At 39.3% G+C, this 26709-nt stretch overlaps 1 protein-coding gene across 2 annotated transcripts; it reads right to left on the bottom strand.

Moving 5' to 3' along the window:
- Positions 1-14108: 14108 nt before the first annotated feature.
- On the bottom strand, positions 14109-16532 carry LOC149244856 (uncharacterized). 2 transcript variants are annotated; one of them, XM_089455508.1, is made up of 3 exons: positions 16326-16532; positions 15589-15889; positions 14109-15036 (listed from the first exon to the last, which is right to left on the bottom strand). In XM_089455508.1, exons 2-3 carry the CDS (start codon positions 15856-15858, stop codon positions 14536-14538), a joined length of 771 nt encoding a protein of 256 aa, XP_089311634.1. In that variant the 5' UTR covers positions 15859-15889; positions 16326-16532; the 3' UTR covers positions 14109-14535. The 2 variants fall into 2 exon arrangements, with proteins under 2 accessions (XP_089311634.1, XP_089311633.1); XM_089455507.1 differs by having other exon boundaries at positions 15589-15884.
- Positions 16533-26709: the final 10177 nt, after the last annotated feature.

The following is a 26709-nucleotide window of genomic DNA, read 5'->3' as shown; positions in this document are numbered from 1 at the left end:
AAACACTGTGTATCACTGCAAACCAAGATTTCGATCTCCTTACAGAGACATCACACATAAAACCCTTGTTCTGCAAACACCCAGCATTCACTAATATTTATACAAGATAAAAATATACAGAGATCATAAATGGATCTTGAAATGAAAACAAGGTTCATGACATTGCTTTTAAAAGACACACAGGGATCGAATCCCTTACAGGACGCGCTTCAAGATCTCAGCGATGACTGTTCAAGCATTACCACAAACGCAAACCACATACATTCAATTGAAATCAAGAACTATTGAAATTGAAAACCAATTGTAACTACTGTGCAAACCATATGATACCCTAAGTGCGAATAAAACGAAAAGAACAGCATACCAGTTTAACGCAGGGCCCGTCCGCGTTCCAGAGGTATACTGGACTGTATTCAACCGGCTATCAAATCAATGCACAAGACAAGGGTCGTGACTGTAACTGGAGTCTTAGTATTAAGTTCAAAAACTCTGTTTCAGAATGATACAACGATTAACCATCATTCATTACCCGGACTGTATTTACATATGTCTATTTACAACCATGTCATTTCGAAAATGAATGTACATTCAGAATATGGTTGTTGCCGCTTTTACTACATCGAGATTTTCAAAATGTTTCCATCCTAAACTGATTTCAAAAAGAATCAAATTAGAATGCGCTGTTGTTGCTGCCTTTGTCGCCAGTGTGCCATGCTTTGACCTGTGTTGACCGCGCATGTAGGAGGGTCAATTCTGTTGTGGGATAGGTATTTGTCCATGCTTGGACATTCTACTTTTCATCCATGCCTTTCGCTCTAGCCCAGCTGGTGTGCCACATGTCAAACAATGAGCCAATTACAGGATGTTGGAACTTCCTGTAACCATTTTACCAAAAACTTCTAATTCTTTAACATAAAATTCCTAAATCAATTTCAATGCATTTTAATAACTATAGAACTATTAACTAATCAATTTTCAAGGATTCTAAGAGATATATGATGAAAAGGAATAGGCAAATGATATGTTTTAGGAGGAAAAAGGAGGTCATGGGATGGTACCAACACCATCCATTGGTGAACTCCAGGATGTGATCACCCGATTATCGTCTAATGGACAAGTTCACCAGTACATTAACATTGTGACTATGGACATCCCGAAAGCATATGGCTTATTTCTCAGTAGATACTGGTCCAACAAGTTTCAAGGATACTTTGATACGAACTGTTCACATTTATGGCTTATGTACAAGGGTAGAAACAACCAGATCTAGATGTTGTCAGAGAGAAATGTGAAACATAACGTTATTTCCTTAGATGGTCAAAGTGAACCGTTGGATTTCACAGAATTTATGTTCGACAATTGCTTTCTGGAAATGCAACTAGGGTGTTATCTTTCCTAGCCAAGCCCCACCCCACCAGACACACAGTTTTGTCTCCTTCCTTGCCCAATTGATGGAAATGAAACATGTACAGTACATTGTAACAGTAGTAGCAGTAGTGTTAGCAGTACTAGTGTGACAAGCAGTCCTTGTATAGATCACATGTGGACCTTGTATTTCGACTCATCCAAAACACAAGATGGCTCTAGAGCCGGGTGTGTTTTGATAGACCCGAGTCAAAGGAAACGCTTAGTCTCAAGCCGCTTGGAGTTCGAGTGCACGAACAATACTGCCGAATATGAAACACTTGTTTTGGGCTTACTGAAAGCCGTCAGCCTCAAAGTTTTTATGCTTAAAGTGGTAGGTGATTCAGAGATCGTGGTATGTCAAGTATGTAGCACCATACATTGTGTTTCACCTTGTCTTAAGAGTTACCAACAAGAGGTATGGCAACTTATCTCTAACTTCCAAGCTTTCAATAATTTTTTGTACCAAGAATGTGTAATGCAGTTGTAGATACTCTAGCAAATGCAGCTGCTAGGATGACACCGCTTAGGGATAGATTTTTTGTTGAAATTTTCTATAAGCCATTTATCCCTGACCACATCACTAATTTACATGTTTTTGATGATGATGAACAAATACTGCACTTCATGGCCAACACTGACATCTTCAAGGACGCAACGATAGATGAAGATGTGCACGAGTAGTCTCTGCAAGACACAACTGATGAAAGTAAAGGCAACCTCATCCCCAAGGGTGTGGTTTCACTCAAGAAGATATATGACTTGCAGAACCGCTTCTAGGGACCCAGGAACACTTAAACCCACAGTTCAAACTGATGCACAAATAGATTATTCTAGGAACAGACAAAGATCTAAATTTCGTGAATCTTGCTACGTATTATTGCACACCAAAAGAGCGGCAAGCTTTGTCTGACATGATGTATTCGCGTGGATGTATGATGATTTGAAAACATATGACACATGAATAATCCAACACATCATCCCAATCAATGAAGGGGCGAAACCGTTTCAGCAGAAGCTCAGGAAAGTACATCTATCGTTGGAGCCCCTCATTCAGAAAGAGTTGACTAAGTTGTTGGATGCTCGAATCATTTACAATTTTTGTCATTCCATGTGCGTTTCAAACTTAGTTCCTGTCAGAAAGAATTCTAGGGAAATTCACTTATGCGTTGAATTCCAAAATTTGAATCATGCCTTGGATAAAGGCAATTACCCTATGTCATCCATGGAACACATCTTGCAGACAGTATCTAGAGAAGAAATGTTTTCTTTACTAGATGGTTTTCGGGATATAACCAGGTTCTGGTAGCAAAACCTAATAGACTGAAAACTACATTCCGTACCAAGTGGGGTATGTTCTCTTATCGAAGAATGTCGTTTGGGTTGGCAAACACAGGCACAAATTTTTAGCGCGCAATGGACATCGCCTTCTATGGGCTCATGGTACAGAGCTTGGTGGTCTACCTTGATTATGTAACATTTGTTTCCAGAAAACGGTCAGACCACCTATGCCATCTCAAGAAGATCTTTGAGCAATGTCGCAAGTACGAGATATCCTTGAATCCCAAGAAGAGTGTTTTTGTAGTGTTTGAGGAGAACCTCCTTGGGCACATCATTGCCAAGAGTGGGATCAAGGTAGATTCAGACCAAGTCTAGACCATCATGTAGATTCCTCGTCCCCTGAACAAGAAATCCATGCATTCCTTCTTGGGGAAGATCAACTTCCTCTAGAAGTTCATCTCAGATTATGTGCATATTGTCAAACCCATATAAGAGATGGTCAAGAAGGATACAGTTTACAGCTGGAGAAAGAATGAAAAGGACATGTTCAGCCATATTAAGATGGCAATATCAGAAGCACCTGCATTGTACAGCCCATATTTCAACAAACATTTCTTGCTTTACACATTCGCTTTCAATACTTCACTTGCTACATTGCTCACTCAGAAGGACGAGCTCAACAACAAATGTCCCATCTCCTTCATGAGCGTGAGCTTACAGGGACCCGAGCTCAACTATCCTGCCGTGGATAAGCAAGCATATGCATATACAAGGTGTTGAAACACTTCAGACCCTACCTGCTGAAAAATCATTGCATAGTCTTTGTGTGGCACCCAGCAATCAGATCATTGCTTGTTCAGCAAGAGCTGAGTGAAAGACGTGCGAACTGGATGACATGACTGCAAGAGTATGATCTTGGTATTAAGCCAATTCACACCATCAAGGGTCACGGTCTCTGCAGACTTACAACGCAAGCAGTGCACATGCAAGAGGAAGAAGAAGAGCTCGCTGGTTGGGAGCAAGAAATTGACATGTACAATGTGGGACCCCCCACTTCGCACGGTAACTCTTGGTATGAAGAAGTGCGCTAGTACCTTAAGAACGACACCATGTCCTATCACTTCTCTATGCGGTAGAAGAGGGCACTTGGACTGAAAGCCTCATCTTACCAATTGGTGCACGAAGTGCTTTACAGAAAGCACCACAATGGAATTTTGCTCAAGTGCCTGGAAGCACAGGATTCAGAGAGAGTGTTACATTATCTGCATGAAGAACTAGCTGGGGGTCACTACGCGGGTAACAAAACAACGCATAAAGTCATGAGAGCTGGTTTTATTGGCCCACATTGTTCAAATATGAACATGCTTATGCCCACAAGTCTCTGGTCGGTCAACAATGCACCGATAGAACTCGAAGGTCAGCAACCCCATTGTAGCCTATTGCAGTGGAAAACCCATTCCAACAGTGGGGCTTGGACATCATTGGGTAGATTTTCCCACATTCATCAAAGCAACACCACTACATCCTAACTACTACAGATTACTTCACACGGTGGACAGAAGCAGTTCCGCTAAAACAAGTGAATGACCAGGAAGTCATCAGCTTCCTTCAGCAGAACATCATTTTTAGGTTTGGTGTTCCTGTATCACTTATTTTTGAAAATGCAACGCACTTCTCTTCATTAAATCTTTATGATTTTTCATTGCAATATGTTATTGTGCTAAAGCATTCACTAACTACTACCCGCAGGAAAATGGTCTTGTCGAATCTACAAACAAAAATCTCATTTGCATCATAAAAATTACCATTTACTCTTAACAACAAAACTGGCATTCCGCTCTGGTGAATGCTCTTTGGGCTGACCGAGTTACACTCAAACCCTCTCTGAACACATATCCATACTTCCTCGTATATGGAAAAGAAGCCATCCTCCCACCAAATATCTACTTTCCTGCTCTCCAGTTATCCCAAGAATCCCAAGGCAAGTCGTGTCTATTGGTTCAACGTAGGATGGACACATTACACAAGCTACAGGAAGAATGAATAAAAGCAAAAGAAAAAATTTCACTCCACCAAAACCGTATCAAGAGATTGTTCGACAAAAAGTCTACAGGGAACACCAACTTCAATGTGGGTGACTTAGTCTTGAAGTGGGATAAACCCCATGAAGACAAAGGCAAACACACAAAGTTTCAGTTCGTGTCGATTGGTCCTTTGACGATTCACAGAAAACTTGGCCAATGCACATACCGTCTTCAATCACTTGACGAGAGGATTGACAACCTTCCAGTCAATGGCCAAGATTTAAAATGTTATTTTCAATGATCTGGGGCCGTGTCCTGCACTATGTACATAACATGTTTATTACTTGTTTTGCTGTTTTTGCTTTGTTTTGCTTTTCTTTGTTTTGATGTCTTGTCATTTAGTTTTGTAAATAAGTGTTGTCATGCACTGTGTTTTGTCTTTTGAATAAGTATGTGGTTGAAGTTCAGGAGTCTTGTAACACTGCAGTGCTTGGCCAATCTTGTGCCAGTGTTCTTTGTGCTTTATTGTAACTTTTGGTCGATGGAAAATACGATCAGCTTGTAAGGGAAGCTCTAGTCAAACCATGAACCTGTGTCCAAACTGGGAAACCCCATGCTTGTACTCGGTCTTTTGCTCTGTGTGTCAAGCGTATCCAACTAGTAGAAATGGATAAGGGGGAAATTTAAATGAGCAAACCTAAATCAAAGGTCATGCATGCTTCTATGAAGGAACAACCTCTCCTACTCTCAAAAAGTTGGGATCCCTTTCCACCCCAAAAATAAATAAGTGCCTATGCACAATCCTCTTTCAAAAAATACAAATGCGAAAGAAGAGAACGACTTCCTGCATAGAGAGGTGAAGCAGGAAACTCCACCGGGTTACTGACCAGGCTCGCTCGTAGTGGAGCAATGCTTGTGTTCCTGCATGACTCCATCAAGGTACTGTCCAGGCCTGCTCGCAACGAAGCAACACCAGAGATGAAAACTTATACTCTAAAAATCTGAAGCTAGTGAGCCAAACTACCCTTCCCGATTTTGAAACACTATGATTTGGCTTAATCTTTTGTTGTTTTCAACTGAGTTGGTACAAGGTGAACCATGTCTATTCACGGGGTAAGTGGGGAAGCCGAAGTAACCTACACAATGAATCAATACTCCCTGAAAGGCCAAGGCCCTACGCTGAAAATGAACCAAAACAGAGAAGTTGGTATTCAACTAGTGTGTCGCCAAGTGTTGTAGCGGCTGCAACACCCTCCAAAATTTTGGCCTGCATGCAAATTTTAGAACCTTGGTTTTTCCACTGATGGTTGCAAACACCCGAGCTCATTCCATGAGCTCTTGTAGAGTCTTTACACCTTTTTTCTTGTTCGACCAATGATCGTCTTTTGGCATGTTGATTGCTTTGTCATGCTTGCAATCTTTTTCTAGCGATTTTGAAGGTTGGTCTTTGTGTGCATGAGTTGTCTTCGCTTTGTGAACATTGGTCATACTCACACACAAAGTTGTAAGCACTATCGCGCAAGTGTCATCACAGTCATTCGAAGGTCTATCTCAAGTGTCGCACTTGTCGCTCTTAACCTTAAGACAGTCTCACTGAGCACATGTTTGTCTTGTTGGTTTGTGGTGTCTTGTCGTCAAGTCATGCTAAGTGTCTAATCACAATGTCACATCTACACAAGTTCACTTGCTCTCGCACTTAGCCATTTTTCCTGAAAATCTATCGACCGGAAAAACCCCTTCAACCGGACCCCGACTGAGCTGCACTACGCAGTGCTTTAGGTTGTCCTCTCAGGTAGCTGCACTGCGCAATCTTGGAAGTGAGCTGGTTGTCTGTCTCCCAGAATTGCTCAGAAATTGTCTCTAAGCCCGATCCAATATGAGCTTCCCGCAAGATCACTTATCGAGTCTCCCTTTGGTCTACCGGAAATCTACACTGCACTGTGACCCAAGGCTGCACTACTCTCCAAAATTGCGCAGACATGCCCAGCTGCCTGCCCTGCAAAAACTCCGCAGTCATGTTGAGTCAGGCCTCCTGCTAGCTTGCTCTGCTCTTCTCCTGAAAATTGCACAGTTCTGACTAGTAAACCTGTTGCTGCCCCCCTTTGCATTGTTTCTGGAAACTGCACAGTACTGCTTTTCCCGCACTGTCTCTTAGAAATGCGTAGTTATGACCAGCAGCTCCCCACAGTCCGATATGCCCTGTTCCGGAAAATTGCGCAGAATTTCCTTCCAGTGCCCCTTTGTTGTCCCGCTTTGTCTCCCTCCGAGAAATTGCAGAGATTACCAACTAGACCCCGAGTGGCCCGCTCAGTCCTCATCCTTAAAATTGCACAGAACTGTCCAGCAGTTCCCTGAACACCCTGCCTTGTCTTCCTCCCAGGAATTGTGCAGTTTTTCCCAGCTGGGTTCCACCTTGCAGCTGTCATTGTTGTCCCTGATTGAGCAATTTTTCCTCCCAATGACCTCTGTGCATTTTTTACCAACAATACTCCATAGCCCCTCATCTCGATCTGAGTTGTGCTCTGCACAGTTTCAATGTCTTGTCCTCCCTCCTTTCACCTGGACCCAAAACCGAAAACGATGCATCATGCTACACTAGGATATTTTCGGATTTGATGTCGTCATGTCATGAATGAATTGCAGGAACAGGTACATTGATGGAACATGGCACGTCAATGAACAGGATGAAGGATTTCATGTTAGAATACATGCACTGAACCATCAAGAAAAGACCAAGACCATTGAAGGCCCCGCAACACTTTGCCATGTGGAGGTGAAGACACAACACACCAAGAGCACATCCATCACTCAGCAACATACCAACTTGACATGGACACCACAGCCAGCCAATACATGTCAACAGTGTCATGTCGAGTTGTGTCATGAGTCGTCTCGGCCACATCACTATTATGGGCCATACTTGTTGTAATCAAATGTAATGTAAATTGAAAGTCCAATGTACGCACATATGAAGTTGAAGAGTCACATCAGTGGAAAAGTCATAGGAAGTTGAATGTTCATGAGGGAAGTCCAAGAGTCACAAGGGTCAAGCATCACCCTTGGCTATATATACCCACTCATTGTATAAGCAAAGGAATTTTCACCTTGGCTCCTCCCACATAGCCTTGAGAGTCTGTATTTTGTTCTTTGAAGAGCGATGAGTGGCTCCAATGTCCCACTACTAGGGCTAGTTATGTATGGTGTACAGATATGTCTTGGAACTTTTGCTTAATTCAAAAGCTTGTCTCATGCCAACATGTTTTCACGCATGTTTTTTATCCGTTTGTAAGACTATTCTTTAAACGTTTGTAATGCATTTTTGCTTAACCTATTCTAAGATAGTTGAACTACTTCGGTTACTTTAGTACTTACATTGTTGAAGATGTGTTGTATTGTTTATCACTGTTGTCTCAGCCATGTGGACTACTCCGCACGATATTAGACAAACCATTATTGTTTTCTTGCTTATAATGACCATCAACCCCATGTGGACTACTCCACTGGACAATGTATGTGTTTTCCCTTGCACTTTGGTTTTAATGACTGTCGCATCCGTTGTGGACTATTCCGTTGGACATTGGATAGACCCTTGTTGTTTTCGCATGTGTCTCTCCCTGGGTGGTACTACTACCTCTCATCTAGAGACTCACTTTTACCCTCTCCTTTACAGTAAGAGAATCCGGACACAAAGTTACATTACACACTCACCAGGCATACTCAACTCACTTTCTTGAAGTTACAAACATAGCACTCTCATATGTTGAACAGCAAGAGCTAAGGCAAATCTCTAAGATAATGGCAGTTGGGCCATCGTACCAAATGGGACTCCTAAACCAAATGGTGTGAGGTCCAATTGGGACTTCATACCGGGGAAATCCCCTTAATGTTGGCAGGTCCAGCACTGTGAACAAGTTTGTACAAACTTAGAGGTGACAATTCTATATGCATAGTAGGTTAGATTCTACTCATGCCACCCTCAATCATGACATTAGATCAAGGTGTTTAGAGACCATTCCTCCTACTGAACTATAGTGAAAGCTTGTTGATGAAAGCACAATTGAAAACTTATTCTAGCTATGAAAGTGAAAATGTCATTTGTTCAACTTGTAAATGCTAATCAATCATTTCATGAAAGGAAAAGGGCTAATCTACTTGTAGAAGGAAAGCTACTCTATCTTGCATAATTCATCAAATCAACAGCGTAATTGCATGTATCATCTATCTATTTCACACTTACTTGAAAATCAGAAATTTAACTTGTATCATGCTTTTGATTGAAAAACAATAATTCTACTATGTTTCGCAGTGAAGAAAAGGAATGGTTGGAGTGCTCTGGGAGCTTCTCTTGATAATCAAATCACAACTTGGGGTCATTATTCATAATGACTGAGCTAAGTTTGAAGTGGGGAGAAAAGTAGGTGAAGAAAAGTGGTGCTACAGGTGCTGATACAAGAGGTCCCATATTGCTACAGGAGGACCTGTAATGCTACAGGAGGGGTTCCGAGAACCTTTTTAGGGTGGAGATGATGTGTTGAGGGCATGAAGAGGTAGATGAAGGTTGGAGAGCGTGAAGGAAGGTTGGGGAAGCCTCCTAGCCAAGCCAAAGACCTCTCAGAGGTTTGTCTTGCACCAAGATGAATGCCCACGGTGTTCTAAATTTCCTAGAGTTTTGGGGGCAGAATCGTGGGATGGAAAGAGAAGATGGAAAGTCCAAAATGGAGGTGAGAGAGGTGCCCTCCCCTGCAAATCTACACAACCCTACAACTATCCACATGCATGCATCAATTAATCATTAACATAGTGATATAAACTATGATGGAAAAAATGAGTTGAATTTGAATAACATCTATTCTATGCCACAACACTATTCTGATCACTAAACTAACTCTAAGTTGCAAAAAGTAAATATGAAGAAGGACAACTAACAACTATTAATTTCCAACAAAACATAAACAAAAGGTTTTTGGACTGAGATATTAAATCTTTTCAACCATTCTCCCACAATAGAGGTGATAGGGAAGCCTGCAATCATAGGTTTTTATAGCTTAACATCTAATGCAATTAAAGAAATACATGAAATGCTTTAAACTAAGAAGAAAACAAAAGTATAAAAGAGGGACCAAAGCCTCTGGTTTGGACCCAAACCCAAGAGTCTCAGCCTTCTAAAACTAACTTAGATGCAACTTAATAACCAACTTCTCATTATCATAAAGTAAAAGTCGCATACATCACGTGAAAGTAAAAAATAACAATGTCAAGCTCTGAGCTCAATAGCTACACCTAGCTGAATCAAAACTTTGAATCCTAATTAGCCTTTTAGCTCGTTTATTTATACAAAAGGGTGGCTGATAGCAACTCCCTTGAAAATAGGAGTGGTTTCCTCGATCTTGAAATTGTGGATCTTGTCCTCCTTGAGCTTCTCATGCACTTGGAGTTACTCGACTGTTAGTGAATTCGAGCTTGTGAGGATTTGGTAATCTCAAGCCGAGTTAGAGAGTTAAGGTGGACAAGCCTCCCTAGATCCCCTCTTGATTGTCTTCATAAAGCCCCTGCATAGTAAATGCCTCAAAAATGCTTATTTTCTTGCAATTTAATCACATTAGGCCACATACTATGACAAACACCTTTTACTCTTCTTACTAAGCAAATTATAACAAAAAATGTGAATAAATGTGAGAAAATGATAGTTTTGAGGCTGGAGGATGGCATAATGAACTTCAAGATATACCTATTGATGGGACTCATCAATCCCCTTAACAATGAACTCTTCACAAGCTTCGACCTGGAGAGATCTCCTAGATGGAATAGACAAAAATTTATCCAATTGGACCCTTTAGGCCCTCAACATGGCTGGGAGGGTGACTTTGTTAAAAGTAGTGTTGCAAGCATTGTCAATCTACCAACTATCCGCCATACTGGCCCTTAAATGTGTATACAAAGAATTAATTGATAAGTTCGAGAAATTTTGTGGAAGGGTGTGCATGGGAAATCTTTGGGAAAGGAAATTTCTTAAAGAAGCTAAAAAATGGTCTCTTGTTGCATGGGACAAAGTATGGGGATAGGCCTAAGGGACACAAAAACACTACACCAAAAAATGTGAATAAATGTGAGAAAATGATAGTTTTGAGGCTGGAGGATGGCATAATGAACTTCAAGATATACCTATTGATGGGACTCATCAATCCCCTTAACAATGAACTCTTCACAAGCTTCAACCTGGAGAGATCTCCTAGATAGAATAGACAAAAATTTATCCAATTGGACCCTTTAGGCCCTCAACATGGCTGGGAGGGTGACGTTGTTAAAAGTAGTGTTGCAAGCATTGTCGCTCTACCAACTATCTGCCATACTGGCCCTTAAATGTGTATACAAAGAATTAATTGATAAGTTCGAGAAATTTTGTGGAAGGGTGTCCATGGGAAATCTTTGGGAAAGGAAATTTCTTAAAGAAGCTAAAAAATGGTCTCTTGTTGCATGGGACAAAGTATGGGGATAAGCCTAAGGGATACAAAAACACTACACCAAGCATGAGGAGCCAAGCTCCAGTGGCGATGGATGCAAGCGGATCAGAGGTTTGGAAAACGATACTCTGGAGCATGGTGGGGGCTTGTCTAAAGAATAGACAAAACTTTATCCAATTGGACCCTTTAGGCCCTCAACATGGCTGAGAGGGTGACGTTGTTAAAAGCAGTGTTACAAGCATTGTCGATCTACCGACTATCCGCCATACTGGCCCTTAAACGTGTATACAAAGAATTAATTGATATGTTCAGGAAATTTTTGTGGAAGGGTGTGCATGGGAAATTTTTGGGAAAGGAAATTTCTTGAAGAAGCTAAGAAATGGTCTCTTGTTGCATGGGACAAAGTATGCCTGCCAAAATGGCGGGGGCTAGGCCTAAGGGACACGGAAACACTGCACCAAGCATGAGGAGCCAAGCTCTAGTGGCGATGGATGCAAGGGGATCAAAGGTTTGTAAAACGATATGGAGTATGGTGGGGGCTTGTCCAAAGAAGAGCTATTCAGACGACAGGAGTTCCCAACCGGATCCTCCATATGGAAAATGGCAGAACAGAACACGGTTTCTGGGAGATTTAGAATGGACATACTGCCAACTTTTGGGATGAAGCATGGATGCAAATGTCGCCATTAGATAAGAAGGAAACCCTACGACCTCTTTAATTGGCTGCAGAATGGGCAGGGATGAGGAAAGTGGCAAACTTCTGGACCAATAACCTAAATGGGGCAGGAATGGAGTGGAAGCCTCAAGATCAATGGCTAGAACAGGTAGATGCACAAACATGGGACGAGATGGCAACGGAATTACCACTGTGAACTATCATGGTAAATAACGAATCAGATAAACTATGGTGGGGCTACAAACCCAAGGGGTCTTTTTACAGTAAAAGAGGCCTATAACATTATGGTCGGGCAGACTACTGAGGAAGAGGAGAACCCCCTTTGGAAAAGAATTTGGAAATCAAAGCTATGGTCGAAGGTATCATTCTTTTTGTGGCTAATCGGCTGTCGCAGGTTGCTGACTTGGGATCAGATCCGACGGAAGGGTTTTACTGGGCCATCCCGTTGCCCTACCAGTGCCCAGAGGAAACAATAGAGCATCTCCTGGGGGAGTGTGGCTTTGCTAATGAAATATGGGATGGTGTTCAAGGGGTGTTTGGTCATGTTGAACGGCCTCATAACTCTGTCAAGGAATCCTTAGAAACCTAGAGAATGAAGCTCTTCAAGAATCCTATAGTGAATAGAGCTTAGATTTTGGCAGAAGGCTTTGTGATGTGGAATATGGAATGGCCGCAACAGTACCATTTTCCAAAATCATTGGGCCACCACTGATCTAGTATGGGAGAATATACGCAACAATATTAAAGAGACTATTCCAGCAGAGAGTTGGGCAAGGAAGAAGGGAGAATATTAAGGAAATTGGAAATAAAAGAGGAGCTGATATTTCCTTATGAGAAAAATCCATCAACGGGTGGTGACCGAGGTGTGGAAACTTCACCCTTCCCCCGACAGGCTTCACGAAGCTAAACTTGGACGAGGCTTTGCATGAGAATTCGAGGTCGGCCAACTATGGCGGGGTACTGAGGGATGATCAAGGTAGGCCAATATAACGTGGCAGAGTTCCTGGCCTTGGCAAGAGGGCTGTCCATAGCCATAGACAAAGGACTATCTCGCTTGCAGATCACTGGTGACTCCCAACTGGTGTAAGCACAGTGCAACAGCTAATAAACGGGTCCCAGACAAATAAGGTGGCTTAGAGCTGGCGGCATGAAAGTCTAATAGGTCGGATTCAACACCTTCTTCAGTCCTTGGCCTATGTGATTACGAAGCACACCTGTTGCAAAGGCAATATGGTGGCGGACAGGTTGGCGAAACGGGGGAGCAACTCACCCAATACTGACATGGCATAGGAGTGGTCGGACTTGGAGAACGTGGCATTAAGGGATCAATTACAAGAGATCCTGGAGAAGGACCTACAGACATTGCAGCAACCCAACGCCCGTATATTTTGATGATCAATATGCCATTTGGTGTTCTACTAGAAGGACCTACAGACATTGCAGCAACCCAACCCCTGTAGATTTTGATGATCAATATGCTATTTGGTGTTGCTTTTTTTTGGTGGTTATAATGGGGCTAATATGCCTTTTTTTTATCCCTACCTCTAGAAAAAAAATTGTGGGTTTTTGTGTAAGCCTGATAGGTATGTTCAACAAACCCAATCGGGGTGAGACCAACAGAATTCCAATGCTATGCTATGTAAATATTGACTGTTTCAATTAATAGAATCCTCTGATTTAATATATATATATATATGTGGGGGAAATGACGTCTTCTTAATATCAACGAACAGGTCTCATATATATATATATATATGGGAAATGACGTCTTCTTAATATCAACGAACAGGTCTCATATATAGAGAAAAAAAATTGTGTAGTAAATATTTCAAACGGAGTATTAATGCAGAATGAAACCCCAACCATGTAGTAACATAGCATGCAGAATCACATAAACCATAAGCCAGAGGCAAGACACCAAAAAAACAGGGGATGTTAGTGCTATAATGGAGGAGGATGCCATCACATTAACCTAGAGACTTGAACTCCAAGCCAGCTGCCAGACTGGCCAGAATTTTGGTGCAAGTAATGTTAAACTAGAAATCATAAATAAAGCTCACTGAATTTATCTAACCTTGAAGTGACCAGAACTTGCAAATAAACTACAAATCCAATAACTAATCCAACTACCAGTTGTGGTAGTAAACAAATTAGGGTTTTCTGCTGAATACTAGAAACACTTAATAACCATGCATATAATCTAAACATAAAGCTTATACCATTATGAAACAGAATCAAAAATTATATCATGATGAACCTGTTTGTTCTGATATTCAAGAATACAATTAAAAGATGTTGGTACAAAGCAGTAATAATATACAAGAGATTGTTGCAGTGTAAATTCTATAAATAGATAGGTTTGAATGTTATCCTCAATGTACAAAGAAAAAAAATAAGGAAAGGAAAAAAAATCTTTCACAGGTAGAAGCCATGAGAGTTTCACAAAAGATGTGAAACTGATTAAAATCCACAGTGAAATCAAAATTTTATCACAGGAATGTGAATCCTGTTCAGAACTGCCCTTTCTGAGAAAGAAAAGCTTTGATCGTACTGAAAAATTCAGTAGAAACATCTGCCAAGAATCACCGAAGAAACAAACGGTTTCACCTCACTTTCTACAAGGGGCCTTCTTGGGCAGATCTTTCTTGCACAGGGCTGTAATGAGTTATGGACTGCCTAGGAGGAGTAATCATCTCATTTTCATCAACGTCTTGGCAGTGTTCTTTGATGATGAGTTCTTCTGTTGAGGACAACTGCCATTCCTGTCTCTTCCACTTATTTTATTCTGAGATCCAGACTGTAGAACAGTTCCAAAAACTCTTGCAAATGTTCGCTCAGTCAACCTTGAATCATCCCTTGTACTGATATCATGCACCTGGTTATCTTGGTGGAGTCCTGGCAGAGTATCCACAGTCGGAGGGTTGTAGATATCAACTCTTGTTTGATACATCAAAGGCCTTCCTGGACCCAGGTCTTGTACACCAGTTTCTTCACGAGTAACTGCTCCTCCGATTTCTTGTTCAGGACCTGGACTGGGAATTATTGTCATAGTGGTTTGTGCTAGCTGCAAGGGACCTTCTTGGGCAGATCTTTCTTGCACTGGGCTGTCATGAGTTATAGACTGCCTAGAAGGAGTAATCCCGTGCATTTGCATTCTAGTCCTAATCCTAGACCTGCTCCTCTGGAGAGCCTGGAAGTGCATATCAGGCAATCCCACATTAGCAAAGTAGAAACTATCTTGAGAAATATTCAAACTAAAGAATGCTTAGAAAATACTTTAAAATGTTTAGAATGAAATCAAAGAAGAGTGCCATACAACCGAATTAATACTTAGGAAATACCTACTTAGAAATGTTTAACATGAAAATCAAAGAAGATTACCATACAACCACATTAAGCATTTGATGCATAAGCATTGATAGTTAAAATTAGAAGATGTTAAAATAAAACTCCAGAATGCTCAGAAAATGTCTTGGCTTGGATTAGATGCACAATTATTGTCTTTCAATAGTCTGAACATAAATCGAAACAACTTGAAAATATACCTAATTGACTAGCATTTCTCGGCGTAAAAGTATAAGTGCAAGAAGAACAAGAAAAATAGCATCAAGATGCACACTAAACTAAATAAATGACAAGATTTCGAATAGGTCTACCCACAGAAAACTTACGTGCATATATGCTGCACACTAAACTAAGTAAATGACAAGATTTCGAATAGGTCTACCCGCAGAAGACTTACGTGCATATAAGCTGTAATGTCTTGCAAAGGAGCACGAGGATAATCTGACGGTAAAGGACTTCTTGAAGTAGATAGCACCATTCTTCTTCTTCTTCCTCTTCCGCTGCCCGGCTTTTCTGGAACAAGATTTTCCTTGTTCTGGATGTTCTCCCTTGCCCTCGACAGAGCCCTTGCTAGCATCTCAGGGGTCCTCATTTCTGTATTCCGAGGATTAGTTGTATGTTGGTGGGTTTCGAGCCGCAAACCCGAAACATGAACGTCTTCTGGCATGATTCCGTACTTTACCTCCCTCCGTCCTGATCTTCAAAAAAAGGTAAAAAATGATTAAAAATAACTATCAATGCTGGTGAATAGAAAATGGATTCTAGAAAACACCATAAGAGACCCAAATGGAAAACAAATGCAAAACTGTGTCACATATGGCTAACTAAAAACAAATGCAGAACTGTGTCACATTTGGCTAATTAAAAGCAAATGCAGAACTGTGTCGCATTTGGCTAATTAAAAAACAAAAGCAAACTGTATCCCAACTGGCTAATTAACTACCTCAGATTGATAGCCTGCAAGCCAGAAAATTTCTTATTTAAAATCTCAGATATCTCACCCAAAATTTCATGAAAGACCCACTTCAGAAATCAAGTACCCAAATCCATACTTACCTTTAAAACCTCAGATATCTCATCCAAAATTTCATGAAAGACCCACTTCAGAAACCAAGTACCCAAATCCAAACTTACCTTCGAGAAGCCTGAAGGCCTGACAAAGAAAATGGCGTTAAACACTTATAAAACCCAAGGGCTTTCTTCTGCACATTTTGCTAATAGACGATAAACCCATATGAAAATCTAACGAATCATGATAAATGGAACACCACCCATTATCAGAAATTCTCGACCACCAATCGAATCTTGATTTTCCTCTGTTTTGGCTTTTGGACTGCAGAACCATCTTACTCCCTGCACCGTTAGCTTGCCCTTTTATTTCAAAATTTGAATTGAAAATGAGCGGGTTAACGGCTAATTCCTCATTGAATGTTTAATCAGGTAATTAATTTTTCTAACGTTATCTTAGTTGGATTATCATGTAATTTGATCCCGGTATGAGTAATTTAAGCAACCATATCCGTTGCCAGCTTAAGGTGTTATCTTGAATTTAGTTCAACCCATAACATTTGATGTTGGTTTGAGTTCACAAGTCAGAACATTTAATGGTTCGTTGCGATCACAAGCCTTGATAGTGGACTTGGTCAAGTTCGTGACAACTTCTAAGTAATGTCTTGGAAATTTATATTTATCCGTTCGAAGTTGAGACCAAGTGCTTTCTTATTCAAAAAATTACTTATTTTTAATGTGATTTTCACAAAAAAAAAAAAAAAAAAAATATATATATATATATATATATATATATATTTTTGATGTAATATATGTAATATGGATAACAAAGTAGGAAGTATTTTTTCCTTTTCTTTTAAAAAATAAGTAGAATATTTTAATTTCCAAAGAAATAAGTAGAATATCTTAATTTCCAATAAATACTAGTTATTTTAATTTATAATAAATATTAGTTATTTATTGATGTTTTCATCGTAACTATATAATGATATTTAATTTATTTTTAATAAAATATAATTTTATGTGATTAACTAAAAATTCAAACTGAAATATAAAAATAAAATGCATAAATATATGAAGTTGTTAAGTGTTTAAAAAAGTGTTTTGTATTTACTCACAAGATATAGAATAGTTGGTGATATAATGTTTTATTAAAGCAATTTTTTTTGTGAATGTTATTGGTTCAAAATCTCGTGGGTACAAAAAATCCAGCCATATAGTATCCTTACATTGGTAGAATCTCTCGGGAATAACGAGAAAGAAGTCATCCTATTTCTTTGAATGTAAATTTCATTAAGTTTTCTCCCTGACGTTTGTGTCGTATCTCGTGATTAAGGATAGGGATGGCTTAGGCCAAGTTGTGATACCTAGGTGATTTTGACGGCTTAGATGCCCCTACATTGTGGTTTCTTAGCCAAAGGTTAGTCCCACAAGTCATAAACAAACAAGTAAATGGAAAGAAAAAAAAAATTCTATCTTAATCAAGTACAAAAGCTCTCTCTTTCATTTATTTTCTTTTTATTTATTCAATTTCTTTATTACACTATAAGTAATATAAAAAATAAACTAGAGGCTTTCAAGATTGAAAACAAACTAAGACAAGCAGTGATATATTTCTACAAGTAGCAATGATTCACAAGTGGGAAGTACTTCTCTTATTTATATGAAAGATTTATCACTTCCTCGTCTACTAAAAGCCTTAGAACATAAAATAATGTCTTATGTCTTACAAATCCTAGAGATAAGTCACATATACATAAAATATCCATGATACAAGAGTGGATAGGTCTCAATACCCCCAACTCTGTGTCATAAATGAATAGTAATGCTCAAAATATCAAGTCGTCCTCATTAAATGTGTGCTCCAAGGTCACATGTGTAGCATAAAATCTCTCTACTGGTGGACGCCTCACTTCAAGTGGCAACTAAGGGCTCCAAAAGTGAAACATTGTCTCCAAAAGTCATAATGTTTCCTCATCAAGGGTCATATTGTTGGACAAGTTTCCATTGATGTCAAAGGAGAGTTGTCATTGATGTCAAGAGTGTGAAGATTGCCATAAATATCCAGCATTGAACAAAGATTATGGATGTAGTGGATCAGGTTATGGTGCATAATGGTATGATAGTTGGATAGCTCTTGTTGAGTCCTTTCCATCTATATGTGGTATGTCACGTAGTTCCTCACCATTGAGGAGATATGCCCTCTTAAGTTGAAGCCCTGAAGTATGGTCATGGTGCACCAAATAAATGGTAGAGGCAACACTATGTTTTGAGCAAATAACGTAAATGCATAGCATAAAAGCAAAGGTAAATAATTACCCATAGTAATTGTCGACCCATGGTAAATTCCCATGGTATTAAATCGACCATGGTCCAATCAACCCCAGATAACAACTATAAAAGATCTCACCTCATACCAAATCATGGGGCTCTTGGAGGATGTTCGAATAATCATTCTTGGCATGAAGTGAAGTATTGGTGTATCTCTTTGTTGGCTTGCAATGAAGCCCAAAAAGGCACCACTATTATTGCAATTATATCATGTTGTGTTTTGTGAGGCCCCACATGTTAGTTATATGGTGCAGGTCCAATCATATTGTTTTGGTTGTTGGCCCCGAGAAGCCCTATGTATCGATCTGACTATAGTATGATTCGATCTAGCCTACATGGGATGTGATTGGGTGTGATGATGATCTAAACATAAAGAGAGGAGGATTGATCTATTTTTCTTTGTGTATGTTCTGCTACAAGTGGTCGTTGGTGATGGAGTAATTATAGTATTGATCAAAGCTAGTTTGTTCTAATATCACATATGCTCGATCTGATGATTGTGGGATTGATCTAATCTCGTGTGAGATTTTGTGGGTTAAAGTGCATGGATTGTTCTTTCCTAGTTGTGTAGTGATGGGTCAGTGCTTGGTAATTGAAATGTGTTCAATGTGGGTGATCTGGCTATTATGTGTTTAGTTCAAAATTAGCACAAAAACATGATAGATCAATGACTAGATAATAATCCATTTTGAGAGGGAAACCTCCCTTTACATCACATAAAAGAATAATTTTTGGATGATTTAAATGACAAGGCCTCCTTAATATATATAGGAGTCTAAAGGGTCCAAATATAATTAGGGCCTGCATAACAATAATTATGTATGGGCACAACAATAACAATATGGGGGCTACACTAGTATTATAGGGACCTAACATGCCCCTCTCCTTCAAAAAATGGTGTCCTCAACACTTGAGTAGTTCTAGATGCTTCTATATAAAATACTCATCCTCCCATGTGGAATCTTCAGCAGGTCAATTCTTCCACTTAATGAGATACTCTGAAATCCATCTATTTCGTAGTTGTCGAATTCTTGTTTCTGTGATTGCGTCAGGCTCCACTATGATTTTTCCTTCCTTGTCAAGTTCTAGCAATATAGTTTGAACTAGGAGGCTATCAGCTATAACCTTATTTAAGAATGAAACATGGAAAACTTGGTGTACTTGTGAATATGTACGAAACTCCAATTTGTATACCATAGTACCAATCTTTTTGCAATGCCTTGTAAGGGTCATAGTGTTGGGGCGATAATTTATTATTCTTTTCAGATTGCTTAAGGGACATTTGTATGGTTGTAACTGTAAAAATACCCAATCGCCCACATCAAAACTTCTTTCACTGTGATGTTGATCCACCTATTGTTTCATTCGATTTTGCGCCAAAGTCAAGTTATCCTTTAAGAGTTGGAGAACTTGTTGTTGATGCTCGATGTGATATTCCATTGCTTGAACCTTAAAATTTTCTTTTAAAGATGATGTGATGGATGATGGATGATATCCATAAAGTGCCATAAATGGGGTCATTTTTGATGTGGTATGGAAGGATGTTTTATACCACCATTCTGTCAAAGGTAACCACTTTACCCATTGTGTTTGTTTATTATATATAAAACAACGAAGATATCCTTCCAAACATTTGTTCACTATCTCAGTTTTCCCATCAGATTGAGGATGATAAGATGAGCGATGCGCTAATTGAGTACCAAGACAAGAAAATAATTTTGTCCAAAAATTTCTAGTGAAAATAGGATCTTTGTCACTTACAATAATCTTTGGATTTCCATGTAGCTTTTAAATTGTTTCCACAAATGTAGTAGCGACTATATTAGCTTTGAAAGGATGAGATAATGCATAAAATTGTACATACTTGGTAAGTCTATCAACTACGACCATGATGACACTCTTTCCTTTAGAATCGGGTAAACCTATGATGCAATCCATTGATACCTCCTTCAAACACTGACTTGGAATGACTAATGGTTGTAAAAGACTCGGGATCTTAATTGTCTCAACTTTATTTTGTTGGCAAACCAAACATTCTGCCACAAACTTCTAAATATAATATTGAATGCCATCCCAAAAAATTTCCTTCTTGACCCTGTGGTAAGTTTTTAAAAATATTGAGTGTCATCATAGGAGAGGTGTGCAATTCTAATAGAACCTTTTGTTTAAGTTGGGAGTTCTTACACACACACACACACACACACACACAGATATATATATATATATATATATATATATATATATATATATATATATATAAGTGACCTTTGTACCAAAGTGAATTATTTTTCCATATAAATGTATCATATGCATTAAGATCTTACTGCAACTTTTGAATGAGTGTCCACACCTGTTCATCATTATTCCATTCATCATTTGCTTCAATTATCCAACCAAGTTGGATAATAGAAATGGCACAAAGAAATGCCTCCACATCCTCATCCCTTCTTGAAAGAGTATATGCAACAACATTTTGTTGGAAATAATACTGAGAGGGGGGGTGAATCAGTGTTATCAAGACAATTCTTTTCAATTCTTTCACAGATTTGTATATGCTACTTTAGTTAGATAACCAGCGTATATACGCAACTTCAGTAAAGGAAAACCGCGTATAACTTACATACTTGTAATTTAATTATTATTCAGATGTTTGATTTTAAATCTGTGTGTTAGAACCATAGAAACAATAACAAGGAACAGGAAAATGTAGATAGTCACACACAAGAACACAAGATATAAGGTGGAAACCAAATGTGGGTGAAAACCACCTGCTACAACATGTCTCTATCTTTTCAATTAGAAACTTATTTTTACAATGATTTTGTACTGGTGCAGTCCTTTACCAGTACGCAAGCTGCAACCTGCAAGAGCTACAACCCTCTCTCGTTCTCCAGCTTCTCCTGGAAGGGATCTACAACCCCCTTAGCTCTTGTACTAGCTGAGATACTAGTACGTAGGTGCTGACCTACAGAAGGCTACAACCTTCTCTTTTCTTTCAGGGACCATGTTTCATACATTTTCATACTAGATCCATGAATAACATCAATCAAACATCAAGAATTTCTACATCAAACAATCTCCTTTTCACCAATTAAAACTGAATCAAATAGACACTTCTTTGACAGTTGTACCCAGAACATAGTAACAGTAACCATACACCAATTCTGAACCCATATCACTGCAGTAATCAACAGAAGCAGCTAGAACACAATTTAAGAGACGTACGCTACTTCAATATTCATAAACCTGCGTGCATACGCTTCTGTGTTAAGACCATCCTGCGTATTCACACTTTTGACTTACAAAAACAACGTGTATACGCGCCTTCGCTTCACTGAACCTGCGTACAAATCTATAAAGATAATTCACTCCTTCAAATATTCAGACATTAGTTAACCCAGATTATCAGATTTATAGATCAAGCGTGCACCACATATAACAGATCAAAATCATACAAAGATACTATTACTCAAGCCTTAAGATTTTGACCCATCAATAGAACTTATCCTTTTATTTGCGCTTAGGTTCCTCCTTCGTTCAGATCCAGCTCTCCACCATAACTCCAATCACCGGTATTCCAGATCTAGCACTTTATCAGATATTCAATAATTCAGATCGTGACCTTGCCTAATGATCTCCTTCCTCTTTTATAGACTTAGACCTTTCACAATACCATGGTCCAAAACCATAACAAATCAATACCATGGACCCAATACTTGGGATCAACACTTCGGACGAGATACCGTGGTCCAAAACCATAGGTTCAAATACCAAGGACTAAATACCATAGACCAAACATAATTTCTCCCACATGTATGCGCTTTTCCTTGCGTGAAAGTGCATGTGTACGCATACGCGTCTTTGGAACGTCTAACCCGTGTGTATACGCAGCTTGGTCACGATGAACCTGCATATATATATATTTTTCCTTCATTCTGAGAGCCTGAACTGAGATCTGTCACCAGAGTGAGTTGCCATCAAGGACAACACATGTGCCATAGCGCCAAACCTGTTTCATAATGCCAACACATTTTGCTTCCTTTTTTTGTAGATGATTTCAAGATCATAACCCAACATATTTGTGACCCAATTTTGTTGCTCTTTTAAAAATAATCTTTGTTCCAAGAAGTATTTAAGATTGTTATGATTTGTTTTTACCTTGAAGTGTATTCCAATTATTTAAGGGTATCATTGCTTCAGGGCATGTAGTAATTCCAACATTTCCTTCTTATAAATATGTTTGTGTAAATATTTTCCCTTGATTGGACAAATTTCAAAACAAACAGGTCTTCCTTCGTGCATTAAAACAACACCAATTCCATTTCTTAAGGCATCACATTCCACAATAAAGGTTTTTGTGAATTCCGGTGTAGCTAAGATCATAGCTCGGTACATTGCCTCTTTAAGATGTTCAAAGGTCTTAATTTCTTCTAGAGTCCAAAAATATGCATCTTTCTTTATTAATGTTATTAGAGGTGCTATTATTTTCCCATAATTCTTAACAAACTTGTGATAATACCATGTCAACCTGAGAAATCCTCGAAGATTCCTTAAGGTTGTGGGGATTTTCCATTCCTTGTTGGATTTAATTTTCTTAGGGCCTACCTTAACACCCTCGTGAAATACAATATGACCCAAATATTCCACTTCTTGTACCCCAAAGAAACATTTGGAGTGTTTTGCATACAGTTTTTTCTCCTCCAATAATTTGAGCGCCCTCTCAACGTGTTGAACATGATATTTCCAAGACTTGTTGTAGAATAGTATATCATCAAAAAATACTAACACAAATTTTCTAAGGGTTTGAAAGTGGAATTTATCAAACCTTGAAATGTGGAAGGCGCATTAGTAAGGCCAAAAGGCATGACCAAAAATTAATAATGACCTTCATGAGTTTTAAATGTTGTTTTCACAATGTCTTCTATCTTCATTCTAATTTGATGATATCCTGAACAAATATCCAACTTGGTCAAGTAAATCGCTCCATGTAGTTCATCCAACAATTCATCAATGAGAGTAATGGGAAATTAATATTTAATAATGAGCTTGTTGAGCTCTCTATAATTTGGACATATACACCATGATCCATCCTTCTTGTGCACCAATACTACTAGAGAAGAGAAATAACTTTGGTTAGGTTGAATTATACCTGCCTTTAGCATTTCTACAACCATATGTTCAATTTCACTCTTCTGGGCATAGGGATATCTATAAGGCTTGATGTTTAGAGGAGCAATTCCTAGAATCAAGTGAATAGCATAATTATGATCGTGAATAGGGGGGAGACCTTTGGGAGTCTAAAATACCTTGGAATGATTATCAAGGACTCTTTGGAGATTTGGAGAAATGGATGACTTAGATGTTTGAACATATAGCGAGCGTAATTGTGCAATTACCCCGTATTGTTCCTTCTTCAAAAGTTTTGTCATGCCATTAGAGTTGATGATATTCTTAGGTTTCCCTCTAATACCTCTTAATTCAACTTCCTTTCCTTCCGAAAAAAATTTCAAGAAAATTTCTTGAAAACTAGTACAACATCAACACCACCCATTGAAATGAAAAGCATTGGACTATTCAATACATATTTCTCGATGCTTAAATTGATATTATAACACTTCCTTGAGAAAATAATAGTTCCTCCATTTGCAACCATCACTTGACACTCTAATGTTGAATATAAAAAGCAATTCAAATCCTTGGCTAACTTACAATGAATAAAATTATGGGTACTACTTAAAACAATCAACATTGTTACCTTTTTCTTCTTGATATGTCCTTCTATCTTGAGAGTTTGAGGAGTAGTAATTCCCGCCAATGCATTACAAGATATGGTTGGAATTATTTCTTATTTTTAAACCCTGGGGTTGGTTCCTGGTGTATATCTTATTCTTTTGATGTTTCTTTTTCCTTTTCTTCCTCCTCTTCATAATCTATGTACAATAATTTCTTCTCAACACACTTACGACTTTAAGTGTACTTGTTATCACAACTATAACAAATCCATTTTTCTCTTTTGTCCTCTAATTGTTTTGGTGTCAACCTTGTAGGTTGTAGGAGGCTAGGTGATCTAGGTGGCTCCAAACACATGCAAAAGTCAAATAGGACTCAGAAAGGGTCAAAATTCAAATTGGTCAGAATGCTCCCAAACCAGCACCAAATCGAAGTGCTCGTTGCCTTGATTCCAACGATGCGAACGACACTCAAATCCGACCTCGTATGTTTCTTTACTATGTACATTTTGTAACTTACAATCCGGCGGTCACGATATGTAGTGATCTGACGGTTCATTCTCTCCTCGGTATTACCGACACTTGATTCGCGGCTTAACACCCAATTGGTCCATGATCTCTATTTAAAGAGCATGGAGGGTCATTTGTAGGTTAACCGTCTATGAGAGAAGCATATGTAAATTTTCATTCTCTTATTAATAAATTGCCTGAAGTGGCCGCGTTGGCTCAGGCCGTGGACTGTTTCCCTCTTTGAGGGTTTTAACCACGTCAAAATACTGGTGTATTGATCTGTGATCTGTTTGTGAGCGGTGTCCTTTAGTGTTCTGTTTGAGGAACTTACCCTGTAAATTCCTACAGTATGGAGGAGATAGAGCCCGTAAAAGTTGCGGTCAAAGTTGGCAGTGGGCCAGGTTTAAGTGTTCTACAAATTCACCATCAATCGGTGTAGAAACTTAGCTCTCGAGAGTGGGTGAAATTGTGACCTCTTTAATGGCCAAGGACCCTTAAATTCGGAAAATTCAAAAATGTATTGTTTCTTTTAACAAAACAAAAAAATATAAAATAAGGGTGGCGGGCCACCACCCCCACCAACCACACCAGTCATTTGCATATATTAAAAGACATAATATTAAAAAAAAGGGTCGGCGGCGATTGTTATAGACATTTTTGTGCCTTACAGCATGAAGCATGAAATGTCAATAATCTGAGGGATCCAAAGTCCCTAAACATGTTGTTCCTACCCCTAGAGGAACAAGGTCAGCAAACCACAGCACTAAATATCAGTTCTCCACCTGAAAACACTCAAAAACAAGCTAATTCTGGATCATGTCAACTGCTCCACTGAGCATCTGCGCTGAATGTCAACTGCTCCACTCTGTACCTGCGCTGAATGTCAACTTTAATGAAGGCTACCTGCGCTGGGCGAGTTTGGCCAAGTGGCACAGTCATTCCTCAATGTGTCAATGCCCAGGAAGCTTCCAAAATGACACTTGGATCGGGGAATTCGCCTTGTGATGAGTAAGAGGATCTAGATCTCCAAGTGGAAGCAAGAACCTCCAAGTGGACTCAAGAACTGAAGAATAACTGAAGTGGGAGAGGACACTAGTCAGCTCCATGCCAAGCTCAAGCTGACTCATCCTTTCTCCAAATATCCTATATATAGATCTCTCTCATGAGGTCTAGGGAGGCTGGAATCTTGTGAATGTAAGGAAGTGCTGTTGGTTTGAGTATAGAACTATTGGGTGATTTGCTTGAAGGAGGTGAAGAGGAGATTTCTTTCTGCTGGGAGGTGTTGCTGGATTGGGCCTCGTATGGTTGTAACACTCTCAGAACTTTACTTCTTCCATTAATAAAGCATTTGAGGTTCTTCTATATGCATGTGTCTCAATGGTGTATTGTTATACTTGTGTATTTGATTTATTCTAATCCTTGAATCAATTATGAATGCATGCTTCTTGTAGTTTCCCTCTCTTGCCTTTTTGCAGGATCTTTGTGTAGCTGGGCCAGTGAAAGAGCAAGGAGCTGGGAGCAAGCAGCAAAGAGGGAAGATTGGATCAATCATTAGCGGAAGATAACGGTTAGTGGATCTCTTTCTCCTCTCTCTTACATCTCATAAAGAAGTAATCTCGAATAGCTTTGCTTTGATTGTTGCTGAGGTACTATCACCCTTAGAGTGGGATAGGGTCATTCCGTATTGGATACTTTTCCCAACAACAGCCATGACTCTGCCGGACCCCCCCAACTTCCATACCCACATTACATATAAAATGTTATAACAAATATTATATAAATGGGTGGTGGGCGGGCCACCTTCGGTGGACCCGGCCCATGCCCCACCATTTATGCCACTTGTTCAGACAACACTGAGGGCAACGGGGCTCGAACCCATTCGGCCAGCTTGGTCGGCCCGCCTCCTGGGTGCCCTCTCCCAATACAAAATGGTATACCAA

Source organism: Pinus tabuliformis, chromosome 7, assembly GCF_031772625.1.
Source record: "Pinus tabuliformis cultivar Carrire ecotype Pingquan chromosome 7, CPIR1, whole genome shotgun sequence".
Classification (NCBI taxonomy): Eukaryota; Viridiplantae; Streptophyta; class Pinopsida; order Pinales; family Pinaceae; genus Pinus; species Pinus tabuliformis.
The sequence above is the reverse complement of the archived record's forward strand: the minus strand, read 5'-3'. Positions and strand labels throughout refer to the sequence as shown.

Coding starts and splice junctions, on each gene's coding strand:
- LOC149244856 (XM_089455508.1), bottom strand. CDS start 15,858: ATGCCAGAAGACGTTCATGTTTCGGGTTTGCGGCTCGAAACCCACCAA. Junction 15,037..15,588: donor ACATTACAGCTTATATGCAC/GTAAGTCTTCTG, acceptor ATGCACTTCCAG/GCTCTCCAGAGGAGCAGGTC.